Genomic DNA, 12,146 nt, shown 5'->3' on the forward strand with positions numbered 1-12,146 from the left:
GCCTCGCGTCCGTCTGAGGCCCCGCCCCCCGGAATGTCGACGGCGCGATTCCGTCTTTGTGTAGCGCTGCCACTTCAAAGGCTCTCTGAGCTTCAGTTCAAAGATGCACTTCCTGGTTCGTGTTCTCCGGCTGCCATGGCGATTGAGTCTGTCGCAGGTGGAAAGTGCGGCAGACTCAACTTTCAGAATGAAATCGCTTTAATGTGAATCTTGAATGAAAGGTGTTGTTTATTTATTGTATGAATTTTCTAATTTGCATAGATGATAATTAGGCTGTTGGTCACCTTTTGATCTGCACCTTCGTTCTCCTCCCTGAATGCTCTCTGACAGTGTTTAACGTTTTACTTGTAAATTCTCCCTGCTGCGGAATAGTCCTTGCAGTGAAACAGCATTGCACGGAAATCCGATTTGTCTGCAAGCATAATGTCAGAAACCAGAGTTCGCACAGGAAGTTGAGTCACCGATTCAAAGCAGACGTACACATTGCCGGCTCTCTCAGCTGGACCGGTTAAACCCCCTTTCCCTTATTTTTCAGAAGGCGAGCACCTGAACATCGTCTATTCATCTGCCGTTTTCATTGCTGTTTTGTCTTTTTTCTCCCCCATGTACAGCTGCCCAGGAAGAGGGTTTTAGCTTTCTGCGTAAATGTCCGTATGGAGGTATTGTACTGGAAGCCAAATGCTGAAATAGCCCTTGCTGTGTTAACACCCGCAGCTTGCCAACAGAACCTGCCCTGAAATAACTGGGTCCCCCGACATTAACACAACCTGGCCCCAATTTCAGTAATCACTGCTGTAATGAAAGCCCCCCCTCCACACCCCCCCAGTTTCACTGCTCATATTGTCCTGCCTCATTCAGCACGGTGGATCTTATTCAATGCATCCCACTTATCAGTTCAGCGAGACCTTCCCCACTGATCAGTTCAGCGAGACCTTCCCCACTGATCAGTTCAGCGAGACCTGCCCCACTGATCAGTTCAGCGAGACCTTCCCCACTTATCAGTTCAACAAGACCTTCCCAGCTTAGCAGTTCAGCGAGACCTTCCCCACATATCAGTTCAACAAGACCTTCCCCACTTAGCAGTTCAACAAGACCTTCCCCACTTAGCAGTTCAGCGAGACCTTCCCCAGATTCTCATCTGCAGTAGCTTAGCCTGCTGCAGAACTCTATTCCCGGTGAGCAAACGACCTGACCTCCTTTAGCCCTGGCACTGCAGGCCGCAATACAGCCCTCACGTGAAACTGCCAAATCGAAAGGGATGAGCGTTCATCCCCGTTAGCGCATGGAATCCCCCGAGGAAACATGGCCGCCGACGCCATATTCCATGCCGCTGATTTGAAGAATTAACACACTAATTCACCCCCCCCACAACTAAATGAGCACTTGTTGAAATACTCTGTGACTCCCGTTCTCTTGAATGGTTTGCTAAATTGCACCAAGGTAAGGATGCATATCAAAGGGTTTTTTTTTTTTTTTTTTAAATAAGAAAACTGCAGGAAAGTGCTGAATGTGACAGGCGGTCACCTCAATTGACCGAATCACTTGTAATTTGAATGAATCACGTTCAGATACAACCCAGCGTCGAGGTGAAACGACGCGGTGAATTTGATTCACCGAGTTTCCGCACCCCAGCTGTAACAGACTGCCCCGCGGCACGTTACCGCCGTCAGGGCGGGGCAGGCCCTTCTGTCCCGTGGTCTCCACCTATTCGACAGCTTTTCACGTAGCCACGGCGACCAGCGGCCACGTAACCACGGAGATCAGACGGAAACATTGTTTTCCGTTGAGATCAGGAGCTGGTGCCGTTTGGTGCGGTTTTAAAAGCCCGTCTGTGATCATCGCATTGGAGTGTGACATTACTGGCCACGCCCACGTGATAGAGCGCAGAGCTCCAGGACGAGGTGAAGATTTTTTTTTTATGGGGGGGGGGGGAATTAATTTTCCTCACTGGTTTAAAGCCAAGGAAAGCACTTCAGCTGTCACGAGTAATCCCCAAAAAGGAGAAAAAATGTAGGGAGATAGATCATCGATTCAAGGCCTGCTTTCAATCAGGGCTTGCATTATGAAAGTATGAAGGAAATGAAATTCCATCACACTCAAGCTGAATACACTTTCTGTTGAGACGTCAGACATTGAGATGTTCCCAGTGCCCGTTAATGTGCGTAATATTCATAAGCACATAATCTTCTGACAGAGATGACACTTACGGCTATTGAGTCTGTTTTGACGGTCCAGACTTGCGGCGTTTGGGGTTAACTGAAATAGAGTTAGCTGAAATAGGGCGTGTTGCTTGAACGTGCGCTGTGGTGGCTGTTTCAGAACCATGTGGCATCAATTTCACAGAAGTAGAATGTGACGGTTACATGGCTGCTGTGCTTACATTCCGAACTGTTTTATAATTCACATCGGCTATCGCGCTGCAGCGGCTAACTGCTTTATAATGAGCATTTCTCATTACACTGCAACGGCTACATTCTGGACTGTTTTATAATTAGTATTGCTTATGACAGATGTTGGACATATCTTCATTTTTCAAAGAAATTCGAAATAAAATGTATTCGTTTTTTCTTACACAATGTTTGGACCGTCAGAATAGAACCAATTATGTAAGGGACAGAGAAGTTTATTACTGTGTGTTACTTCATTCTGCTCAAGTTAAAGGCTTTGTATTAAATTCTGTTCCTGTTCAATCAGCAAGATGACCAGTTGTCTCTCTGAGTCATGCTCGGGGTTCACGGCTCGGTCTCTGTGGTTCCTGTCGGTGTTACAGTAATGTGGTTCCCCTCCATTTGGCGACGTTTCATGGTTTCTCCACAGCTGCGAGAGGAGCAGGCCCCTGCGTCACGCGAAAGCTGTCGGGTTCGCCGCCATGTCGGCTGACTGCGTTAACCCAGTCCCGCGGTCACGCAGGGATTCGAGAAACGAGTCTGCTTTCTGCTCTTTATGAGTTGGGGGGGGGGGGGGTTAAAAAAAGAGAAACCTTGTCAGGGTGCAGTGACAGGCGACCTTCAGGGAGAACTCCCCACTCCATTCGCACAGTGCGAAGATTCACGGGAAAAAGGAAGTATTGCTTCCAACCGTTGCAGCAGTACGGTAAGGGGGTTTGAGCCGGAATGGTGACGACTGTCACTCAGGCGTCACCGTTTCGACGCGAGCGCCGAAGTCTCCCACGGTCGGTTTGGCTGCTCTTGCAGGAGCTCTGGCAGTTCAAGTGAGGATAGTCTGCTTCCTCTTCGTACTTCCCCCTAAATTAATGAACGCTGTTGAAAGATGCGTCCAGTAATGAGCCTCAAAAGTTCATTCCACTCCATTGTTTTCTTTACCAGAAGCAGATCCGTAAACATGGCTGTTTCCAAGGACTGGTCGTTAACAGAAAAATGAGTGCCCCATTGGGTTGTTGATTGTTGACCGCTCTCACCCCCCCCCGCACCCTCTGCCCCCCTCCCAGGTTACGACTTTGCGGCGGTCCTGGAGTGGTTCGCCGAGAGGGTGGACCGCATCATCCTGCTCTTCGACGCCCACAAGCTGGACATCTCGGACGAGTTCTCCGACGTCATCAAGGCCCTGAAGAACCACGAGGACAAGATCCGGGTGGTGCTGAACAAGGCCGACCAGATCGAGACGCAGCAGCTGATGCGCGTCTACGGCGCCCTCATGTGGTCGCTGGGCAAGATCGTCAACACGCCCGAGGTCATCCGCGTCTACATCGGCTCCTTCTGGTCCCACCCGCTGCTCATCCCCGACAACCGCAAGCTGTTCGAGGCCGAGGAGCAGGACCTCTTCAAGGACATCCAGTCCCTCCCCCGCAACGCGGCCCTCAGGAAGCTCAATGACCTCATCAAGAGGGCGCGGCTCGCCAAGGTAGGCCTCAGTCCAGAGCCTGACTCAGTCCTGCGTCTACACACGAGAGCCAGTGGTTAACACAAACTCCATGCCATGACCTATTTAGCCAACTGACTTGTGATCTATGAGCAATGATTGGAGTCCCATCTCACACAATGTAACAATCATCCTTCGTTGAACACCATGTGACTCATCAATTTTCACCAGCAAATTGGTAGTCTTGCTATTTGTCTTTCCTCTTGCATTCAAGTCATCTGTTAGCTCAAGTCAAAACATCACAACACAATGAAATGTTTGTGACACGGAGTACAACGTTAGGCAAAAATCAATACTCCAACCAGGTGCATGGGTGAAACATCTTTTAATGCTGGAAAACAACAATGCATCTCACTGATCAAATTCTATTTTCAATGACCCAGAACTGACATTACGGCGGTGTAGTAGGTAAATATTCAGTAATGTACTATCAGATTCATTTAATGAACAGGTATAAGGGAACTGTGCTTTGACCTATTATGATGGAGTTTCTGAGAGTTTGTTTACTGTTTTCCACGCAGAAACGGGTGAGGGATTCGAGTGAGAAAGTCGTGTGAAAGTCGGCCACATCGTTTTGGTTGCTGCTGCACGAGAGTCATTTTGCAACCCGTGTTAAAAATCCCCTTCTTTATAACGGTATGATGGTGAAGGGGAAAAATCCCCTTCTTCAGAACGGTACGGTTCCCACGGCAGTCAAAATTACGTTGTGCTGGTCTCGTCTTTTACGTGCAGCAAACCCTTTGTGGCTGCTCTGCAAGCAACCCTGGGACACCCTCACTGAACCCGCTCGCCGAAACACTTTACCCCCCCCCCCCCCCCCCCGCCAATACCGCCACCGCTGCCGTAGCTGGGGCCTCCTCCGCAGGACGCTCGCGCGGGGCTGTAGCTCGTCAGCGAGCGGCGCTGTCGTCCGCGTCGCGGCGGCCTGCGTGTGGGCGGGGCCTTTGATCAGAGGCGCGGGGGGGGGTCTCGTTCTCACAGCCGGCCCGCCGAGAACCGGAACCCCGCCCCCCCTCCGAGCTGAATCGATCCCCCGCGGCTGCAGCCCGAAAAGCCCATCGATTGGCGTGGGGCGTAGAGAGAGGGGGGAGGGGGGGGTCCTACGTGCGCTCAGTCGTCAACTGCCGCCGCCGCTGTGGGGAGGCGGGGGGGGGGGGGCAGCTTGTGAAGGGCCCCGCCCCGTTTTAAAGGCATCTGGAGGAACGCTTGTGCAGAAACGGTCGCGCTCAGCCGTTAGCTTGCCTGCTCCGTCGCCTCTCCATCTGTTAGCTCTCTGAACTCCAAGGGCCTCTTTCAGGTCTGAGCTGTAGAGTGAAATATGCTGAGGGGGTTTCGAGCTCCCTCACAGGACGGGGGGGGGGGGGGGGGATGGTGATGCTCCCCCAGTCATTACAGTGACTGCTGGCCTATTGAGACCACCCTCCCCCCCCCTTCCCTCCAGCGTCAGGGCAGTGGTTATATGCGGGGGATGGTTATTTAGTAGTGTGGCCCAACATGCACACTGCCCAGGGTTTTAACTAACCTCTCAGGATCAGCAGGAGTCTACCCCCTCGCTCTCTCTCCACCCCCCCTGGCCCTGGCCCTGTCCACGGCCCCCCGCCCCCCGTCCCCCGCCCCAGGTCGTGCCTCTCCAAAGCAGCCCAGCTTTAAACGCGTTTTTCTCCGCAGTAAATTATTGCAGCTTTTAAAGGGGGGTTGGCCAGCTCTGCGCGTCTGTCTTTGACCCGTCTCTGCTGATTGATGAGCATCAGAATTCCGGGCATGTCTCCCGCCTCCCGCCTCCATCCCGGCCCGGAACCACACGTCCACACTTCGCCACGGAGGGGGGGGCGGACCGGGGGCGGACCGGGGGCGGGCGGAAGGGTGGCCCACCAGGCCGTCATCGAGCTCCAAGCCGAAGGGACCTTGAAAGGCTTCGGGACTCGGTGACATCAGCAGTATTTGTTCCTGCGGAGATGAAGCAGGGCTCCAATTTCAGTCCCCCCTGGCTCCCCTTTTTTCCCCTCTCGCTGTTTGCGGAGTAGATGATAGACTTGGTTATTGTAGGCCTCACTTTGCAGTCCCCTGTTCACGACACGGTATCGCCTGCCTCTCATCCGTAGAGGTCACTTTTTTCAGCAGAAATGACATAATTGGCCGTAATGAGCGTGAGACCGGACGCGATCGATCGGAGGGAGCGATGAAGGTGGGTGAAACTAAACAAAAGGCCGTGTACTGAGCCATTGACCGTGCCTGGGACTCTGTCCTGTAGTGCCCAGGCCCTGTCTCCTGTTTGCCCAGAGCAGAGCAGCGTCCCGGGGGGGGGGGGCGTGCAGGGGGGGGCAGATCCTGTGTTCCAGCGCCACGGTGACGTGCCGTGCCCGTCCCAGATGGGTCGTTCCGGGCCGGGAGGAAACATTGGGAGAGCTCGTGGGCGGCTTCTCTTCTCAGAACAGGACGTTTGCTGCCCTTAAACCTCCAGCGTCCCCCCACCCCACCCGCCCCATTTGCTCACGGCTCCATCCCCGATGCCTCACACTGTCCTGGGCAAAGATATACGCTTTCCCCCCTGTCAACAGCGACGTGATATTATGAGGAGTGGTGTTTTCCAGAGGAACGAGCGGTCAGCTCGTTACCGTGCCCTTTGGCTGCGGCCTTCCTCTACCCCTACAGCCCTGTCATAGAGGCTCTCGCTAATGCTTCCTGCTCCTGACATAAAGCGGTCTGTCATAAGGAAGCAACAGGACCGAAGGGACCAAGAACTACAGTCAGGGACAAGCACACGCCCTCGTAACCACGCTGTAACTAAGGTGTATACATTTCTCTCCGTATGTGAAAGCGCTCAGTAGTTTTTTCTCATACTGTTTTATGTTTCCTGTCAGACTCTGGCTAGTCCTGGATAAAGTGGCACCAAATGTCATTATACATTTGATAGTGATGAAGGGTGATGGATCACTCAAGCTTTTGTTTTACTGTGTCTTCCTTGTGCTGATCACTGGAAATGGATAATACCATGCTGCCCTTGCGTATATTGCATCACAGCAAATGTCGCTCTGAACGTACTCTTGCGCCTGCATGTGTATTTAAATTTGAATTTTATAACTGTGTATCTGTAAAAGGTTAAGTGGCAGTTTCATACCTTACTTATAGGAAACTGTGATGCAAGAGGATTGCTTGTAGTACCACAGAAATTACTACCAACACTGAGAGAAAATTATTCAAAACCTTTTTGAGAGTTCTCCTGATTGAATGACTTGTCCTCTTGGTTCTTTCCATCATGTAACATCTGTAGCTTGTTTTAAGTATTGAATCATGGAGTTAATCCTATGTTAATCCTAATCATAGAGGGAGCAAGCTGTTAATTCTGTGTGAACTTTAATGGCCAGTAAACTGGATTTGAAGGCCTTGTCATAGACTCTATTCAGGAGACATTCAACCTGCTTGCATTCCCGCGCATAAGCACTGTATGGGTCTGTTTTATTTAGTCTCGGCATGTTTGGTCTCCTCCTGCAGGTCCACGCTTACATCATCAGTTCCCTGAAGAAGGACATGCCCTCCGTGTTTGGCAAGGAGAACAAGAAGAAGGAGCTGATCAACAGCTTGGGAGAAATCTACGGGCGCATCGAGAGGGAGCATCAGATCTCCCCCGGGGACTTCCCCAACATCAAGAAGATGCAGGTGAGAGCGGGGGTGCTGTAAGTGGGGGGCTAGATAAAATGTTTATCCTCCGTGTATCATAGACGTGTCTTGGAATGCTGATGCATTTTGAATGGGGGAAAAAAATGTACGCAATCACCTTCACATATATATACCTTGATATAACACAACACAGCATGGTGTACTAGACGTGTCAGACTCCAGTTACTGGAGCACCACAGTGTCTGCTGGACTGTGGTGCATTTCAGCACTTCAGTGGTTAAGTCATTGATTGGCTAAAGTCCACACGCCTAAATCGTCTGCTGACTGAAGGGAAATCCGCAGACGGTACAGGACGATAGTGCTTGAGTTTGACACCCGTGTGATGTACATGTACCCAATCACCCTGTAGTGTACGAGCACTGCGGGGGGGATTCTGACACGGTAAAGAATCGGTACTCCGAACAGCAGGTTATATCTGGTACCCGCATCTGAAGGCCAGACCGCGCCCGAGAGTGCATTAGCAAGCCCGAGCCAGATGCACTGACGAGGGAGGCGATCCTTCTTCCTTCAAGATTTACGGCATTGCTTCCTCCAGGAGGAAGTGATTCAGCACTCGGGTTAAGGGCTGCTTTCCTCCTCTGCTCTGTGAGTGTGTGTATTTGCTTTTGTTTGCTTTGTGTGTGTGTGTGTGTCTGTCTGTGTGTGTCTGTGTGTGCATGTGTATGTGTATGTGTGTCTGTCTGTATCTGTCTGTCTGTGCATGCGTATGTGTCTGTGCATGTCTGAGTGTGTGCATGTGCGTGTGCATGCGCGCGTGTGTGTGTGCGTGTGTTCGCGCGTGTGTGTGTCTGTGTGCGTGCATGTGTTTGTGTGTGTGCATGTGTTTGTGTGTGTGTGTGTGTCTGTCTGTCTGTGTCTGTGTGTGTGTCTGTCTGTCTGTCTGTGTCTGTGTGTGTGTGTCTGTGTGTGTGTGTGTGTGTGTGTGTGTGTCTGTGTGCGTGTGTGTGTGTGTGTGTCTAAGTGTGTGCATGCGCGCGCGCGTGTGTGTGTTTGTGTGTATGCGTGTATGTGTGTGTGTGTGTGCGCGTGTGTGCATGTTTTGTGAGTGTGTGTGTGCGTGTTTTGCGTGTGTGCGCGTGTGTGTGTGTGTGTGTGTGTATGTGCGCGTGTGTGTATGCGTGTGTGCGTGTTTTGTGAGTGTGTGTGTGCGTGTTTTGCGAGTGTGTGTGTGCGTGTTTTGCGAGTGTGTGCACGCTCCCATGAGCATTTGTTTGGGTGGAAAGAACCGCAGAACAGTTCATTTTTCATCCAGATCCTGAATAATTAAGTGCTGATTTTTGGTCCCTCTCCTGATGAAGTGTGGCTCCGGTACTGATGGGCAGTGAGTGGAGTGAGTGGGTGTTCCCGCTTATCACAGGCCAGTCATAGGATAGCCGGGCTCCTCTTCAGCAAAGTACACACTGCAGTTTATCAGCAAACACAGTTTAAAGTGACAGGTCCGGTGGGGACCAAACAAGAAATACTTTAATTGGTTCATAATCCCTCCGCTGGCTTGACAGATGACTCCCCTTATTGAAAATGATCTCAGACTATTAATATTTGTAATGCGAAATGACAGCCTTCCACTCAAGAGACTTCTTGTCATGTTGGTACACGATTTTAGTGTCTGCTGTGGTCCTTATCTGGGGAAAATTTTAACAGCTTTTTTAAACTCATGTCTTCGTGTTCCTGTGTTATTTATTATTTTAGTATTGAAATAAAATTGAATTTTAAATGATGGAAAAATGATCTTATCACTGTGTGTTACATTATTAAACATTTTTTCACTGTGCTGTAATGTACTTTGGGCAAACCTTAACTATTGCATGAAAGGTGCCACATAAATTAAGTAGTATTATTATGATGATGATGATGATGATGATGATTATTATTATTATTATTATTATGGTGGCATGGTGATGCAGTGGTCTCTGTGTTGCCTCACAGTTTGAATCCCTGCCGGTGCCTTTGTGTGTGGAGTTTGCATGTTCTCCGCATTTCTTCCACCCCCCCCCCCCCCCCCCCCCCCCCCAGTTCAAAGACATACAGAATCTAAACCCATAGGTATGAGTGTGTGAGTGAATTGCGTATATGTTCCCTGAGATGGATTGGTGAACTGTCCAGGGTGTATTCCTGCCTCTCGCTCCAGTGCATGCTGGGATAGGCTCCAGCCCCACAGGGGACCCAGGAGTAAGCTTTCGCCCAAAGCATGCTGGGATAGGCTCCAGCCCCCCAGGGGACCAGGATAAGTGGGTTAGATGATGGATGGATGGATGGATTATTACTGAGCACGGCTTCTCCTCCCCTGCCACAGGAGCAGCTCCAGGCCCACGACCTGAACAAGTTCCAGCCGCTGAAGGCCAAGCTGCTGGACACGGTGGACGACATGCTGGCGCACGACATCGCCCAGCTGATGGTCCTGGTGCGGCAGGAGGAGACGCAGCGGCCCAACCAGGTGGTGAAGGGCGGGGCCTTCGACGGCACGCTCAACGGGCCCTTCGGCCACGGCTACGGCGAGGGCGCCGGCGAGGGCATCGACGAGGTGGAGTGGGTGGTGGCGCGCGACAAGCCCATGTACGACGAGATCTTCTACACCCTCTCGCCCGTCAACGGCAAGGTGACGGGCGCCAACGCCAAGAAGGAGATGGTCAAGTCCAAGCTGCCCAACACCGTGCTGGGGAAGATCTGGAAGCTGGCCGACATCGACAAGGACGGCATGCTGGACGACGAGGAGTTCGCCCTGGCCAACCACCTCATCAAGGTCAAACTGGAAGGTCACGAGTTGCCTTGCGACCTGCCAGCGCACCTGATACCCCCCTCCAAGAGGAAAATTCCAGAATAAAATGCAGAGTGGGATGTGTTGGTTTGGGTGGGGGAGGGGGAGGGGACGGGGGGGGGAGGAAGGGGTGCGATGAAGAGGAGGCAATAAATCGGGGTTGGGTGACGAGGCTTTGACAGGATACAAATAAAAATCATCACGAACATTTTCGAGACTGTGACCGTTCTGAGCGGGAGGGACTGCAGACGTTTGCTTGCCGTTTTGCTTTTGCGTTATTTTTGGTTTTATTTCTTTTTTTTTTAAAGGGACTTGTCCTGCTGAAAAGGAGTGGGAGGGGGTTCAGGAAAGGTTTGTCTGGGGTAAAGCTTTTGGGGAACTCATGCGCACATCTGCACATACATACATCCACAGGTCAAGTGAAGATTTTGGGTCAAAGCCATGAAACGTGACTCCAAAAAAAGCTCAAAAACTGTAGGAAACTGTTTAACAAAATATATATATTTTCTGTTTGTCAAATATCAAAGGATCCCTCTGATGGGAGGGACATGGCATGCTTAATGACAAAGAAAAGAATAAATGTCAAGCTTCAGTCTTACTTCTCCTTGTACTGGTAGATATTATCCTTAATATAAAATTGTATTGGAATAATGTACTGATATGAACCCTTTTTTTAAGTAGGTCTAGTGAGATTCTCTTCATGTGAACAGGCGGCATCATGATCAATGCAAGGCCTTTCTAGCCTGACCGAGAGACTGTTAAAATGTACAGCTGTCATGTCGGAAAAATTTCCAGTCGAGACTTTTAAATGTGTAGTGTTTGAAATTGACATTAGAACTATAGTATCCCTGTCTGATGACTGTGTTAATGCCTATTTAGCCTCTTACAGTAATGTTACTTATACAGTTCAGATCAAGTCGGATGGAGGAAAAAGAGAGAGACCTTACTACACAGGGAAGGCAAAGGAGAGTGGCATTTGTAAAATTGTCTGGCATTCATTTGGTCAAAAAAGTAGAGCTTTGCAGTGCCTGTATTGATCTATACTCATTGGATATTTGCTTAATTAAAAAGGATGATGTAATCAGATATCATTTGGCCTTTCTGTTCAGTATGTAGAACATGGTTACCTGTATTGTCTATGTACTGTTTTCAGAAGAAATAATTTCAATTAAACTCCTCATCTCCCCTCCCAGTGACACCCAACCTAGCTCTCCCCTACTTAAATTTACTGAAAAAAACGATTATTGCTACTTTCTTTTTTTCAAACTGTGTGCTTGGACTCTGGTATTTGTAGTTTCTTCCTGAGTAAATGATGTGGCCTGCTTCTCCGTATTGAAATGTATGTGTACTTAATGGCTGACACATAACGACTGTCAGTCCTATCACCGAGACTGTGAGATCAGAAGGAAGTTGCTGTGGTCCAGCGGTGGCGTAACTGGCTGCAATTTGTGTGCGATGCTCTGCGTTTGAGAATAAGCCAGAAGCTTAGAGTTTGGAGGAGATCACGGGATAGCCTGTTTGTATTTGTATTCCTAATCATGTTTCTGGTAGTCTTCCACTACTAGACGTGGACTACTATACATCAGTTTGGATTGGCCGTGGTGTGCAGTACATACGAAGGAAGGAAGTGTACGGAGCCAAGGTGATTATCAGACTAATGTACTTTGGGTGGGGGGAGGGGAGGGACCCAGAGGATAATTTTGGCGGGTGGGGGGCAAACCCAGAGGATGATTTTGGCGGGTGGGGTGCAAACCCAGAGGGTGATTTTGTTTTTGATCCTGAGTGTATGTGGAAGTCTGTGATTCTGAAAGACTATGAAGGAGAGGCTGTTTGT

At 50.1% G+C, this 12,146-nt stretch overlaps 1 protein-coding gene across 2 annotated transcripts in view; it reads left to right on the forward strand.

Annotated features, from left to right (window-relative positions):
- ehd3 (EH-domain containing 3) overlaps positions 1-11,508 on the forward strand; it is a 29,332-nt gene extending 17,824 nt beyond the window's left edge. For both annotated transcript variants that reach the window (XM_035422458.1, XM_035422459.1), the window contains 3 exons: positions 3,449-3,861; positions 7,372-7,536; positions 9,851-11,508. In XM_035422458.1, coding sequence (XP_035278349.1) covers positions 3,449-3,861; positions 7,372-7,536; positions 9,851-10,378 — 1,106 coding nt within the window. In that variant the 3' untranslated portion in view covers positions 10,379-11,508. The remainder of the gene's footprint in view (positions 1-3,448; positions 3,862-7,371; positions 7,537-9,850) is intronic.
- The last annotated feature ends 638 nt before the right edge of the window (positions 11,509-12,146 follow it).

Source organism: Anguilla anguilla, chromosome 6, assembly GCF_013347855.1.
Source record: "Anguilla anguilla isolate fAngAng1 chromosome 6, fAngAng1.pri, whole genome shotgun sequence".
NCBI classification, from domain to species: Eukaryota; Metazoa; Chordata; class Actinopteri; order Anguilliformes; family Anguillidae; genus Anguilla; species Anguilla anguilla.